The sequence below is a fragment of the Ziziphus jujuba genome, chromosome 3 (assembly GCF_031755915.1).
Source record: "Ziziphus jujuba cultivar Dongzao chromosome 3, ASM3175591v1".
Classification (NCBI taxonomy): domain Eukaryota; kingdom Viridiplantae; phylum Streptophyta; class Magnoliopsida; order Rosales; family Rhamnaceae; genus Ziziphus; species Ziziphus jujuba.
Genome location: NC_083381.1, coordinates 13421125 through 13423444, shown reverse-complemented (window position 1 = coordinate 13423444; position 2320 = coordinate 13421125). Strand labels below are relative to the sequence as shown.

The following is a 2320-nucleotide window of genomic DNA, read 5'->3' as shown; positions in this document are numbered from 1 at the left end:
AGGATGATGGGTGTATGGCGCGTGTACTGTATATCGGCCGGAATAGTGCCGATTCGCGGTGGCCGGCGGTGGAGGGGGAAAAATCGCCGCCAAACTTCGGACGTCCGATCCGGGCGCGTCCGGCTGCCGTTCGCCGTGAAATTTGGAGGTTTTGCCGGAAATGAGGTGGGCAATCTGGCTGGCTGGCACGTGTACAGTAACTAGGCCGGAAAACGTGAAAATGGCCGGCGGCCGGTGACTCTCTCTCTCTCTCCTCTCTCTTTCTCTCTCCTCTCTCTCTTTCTCTCTCTTCTCTGTCTTTCTCTCTCTTCCCCGAGTGTTTTAACAAATAAAAACCCTGAATGATACTGTTCATGCCACGTGGACCAATCAGAAGTTGACACGTGGCATTTCACTGTTCACCGACCCAAAAACATTAAAATAATACGGTATCCGGTAAACTTCAAACGTCCATAACTTTTTAACCGGATGTCCGTTTTGAGCGTGCCGCTAGTCTGTGAACTCGTATCGACGAGCACTTCACAACCATGCATGAGTCAAAGCTCAATTCCCCATAAACAAAAAGTCAACTCCGGCACCCCTTGGACAGTTTGGACCGCAACTTGTTTCGTCCATAACTTTCAAACCGTAGCTCCATTTTCGACGTGCTACCAGTCTACGAACTCGTGGCATCGTGCACTTCGCCACGGTACCCTAGTCAACTCAAAATTCTCACCGGGTCAAAAAGTCAACTTTTGACTCCCTTCGGTCAACCTCGGTCAACGTGCACGGATTCCGGTGCGATTTGGGACGGGGTGTTACATATTTATCTTAAAAAACATTAAATCATATACTTCTAAATCATTCAAAATATTTAATCGTATATTTCTATACACATCTGAAATATTATATATACTATATATTTTTAAATATATTTAAGATATTTAGTTATATATATATGTGAACATACTTTTAAATATATTTAAAATATTTAATTATATATTTGTAAACATATTTAAAATATTTAATTCTATTCTTCTAAGTACAAAAAATATTTAATTAATAATAATTTTAAATAAAATTAAAATTAAAAATATAAATTTATAAGGAAACTATATCAATTCTATTTTACTGTGATTCGTAGTTATCTGTCTTAAATTACTGTCGTCCTGACCGTTACTCGCTCTACTGCACAAAAAATGCGGATCTCAAGTTGGACGGGAATTAAAGCCCAATGATCTAAAAGTAAGCCCAATATGTATACCTCAATATTGATTCCAATTTTCCTTCCAAGTTTTATTTTATTTTATTATTATAATTTTTTTTTTGGGAGAAATTTTCCTTCTAAGTGTGAGACCAAAGAATTCCTAATAAAGTGTTCCTTAATTTGAATCAGGCGAATGATAGTTTAGGAGACCCAAAAAAAAAAAAAAAAAATGAAGAAGAAGAATAGATGATTATTTATTCTGGTCTCCAAAAAAATTATATTTAATAAGCATATTAAAAGAAAAAAATAAAATAGCAAGTAGAGTATGGTTTACAAACCAAACCAAGAGATTAATGGCATGAATGCATAAAACGAAGAATTTTTTTTTGTTTTTTGTTTTTTGGTTTTTTAAAGAAAGTAATACAAGGAAATTAACGTAAAGATAAATAATTTAATCAGACAATCAGCGGAGGAGGAGGAGGAGTTGCAAGACGGTGAGGAGGCGCTTTCATGGCTTTTTGTCTACTTTTGATTGGTGGTGGTGGTGGAGACCGTCTACCCTCTCTTGATCTCAGATTCCGGAAGGGTTGGATATGGTGGTCCTTCATTATTTCCTCCATTAATCTCTCACATCCCTGGCAACCTTCTCTTCTTGTGGATCCAATCACATCATCACTAGCTACATACATAAGAAATTAACAAAGAAAAAAAAAAACAAGAAGCAAAATTAATGATTCATTACACAAGAATCTTATTGAAAACTAAATTTATTTATTTTTAATTTAAACTTAGGATTTGAAAGCTCTTATGCCACATTAAGGCATATCAAAACTCTAAAAAAGAAGCATATGAATTTATAAAATGAGATGTAAAATTCGAAATATAAATTTTATTCAATGATCAGTACTTATTTTTTAGCATATATGTGAATGGAAAACATTATTATAATAATAATAATTATTATTATTATTAATTACCGTAAAGAGAAAATGCATAAGATGCAGGAAAATCGGCCATGAGAAGCAAAAAGGTGACTGCAATTTTCACAAAGTTTGCTGGAAAATAGTACATTGTGGAATGTTATCGGAAGCAGAGCAAGCAAGCGAGAAAGCGCTCTAGAAAAAGTAATATCAA

General features: G+C 35.2%; 1 protein-coding gene across 1 annotated transcript; it reads right to left on the bottom strand.

Moving 5' to 3' along the window:
- Positions 1-1442: 1442 nt before the first annotated feature.
- On the bottom strand, positions 1443-2320 carry LOC132803334 (uncharacterized). The gene is made up of 2 exons (XM_060816039.1): positions 2164-2320; positions 1443-1865 (listed from the first exon to the last, which is right to left on the bottom strand). The coding sequence occupies exons 1-2, from the start codon at positions 2255-2257 to the stop codon at positions 1642-1644; spliced, it is 318 nt and encodes a 105-aa protein (XP_060672022.1). The 5' UTR covers positions 2258-2320; the 3' UTR covers positions 1443-1641.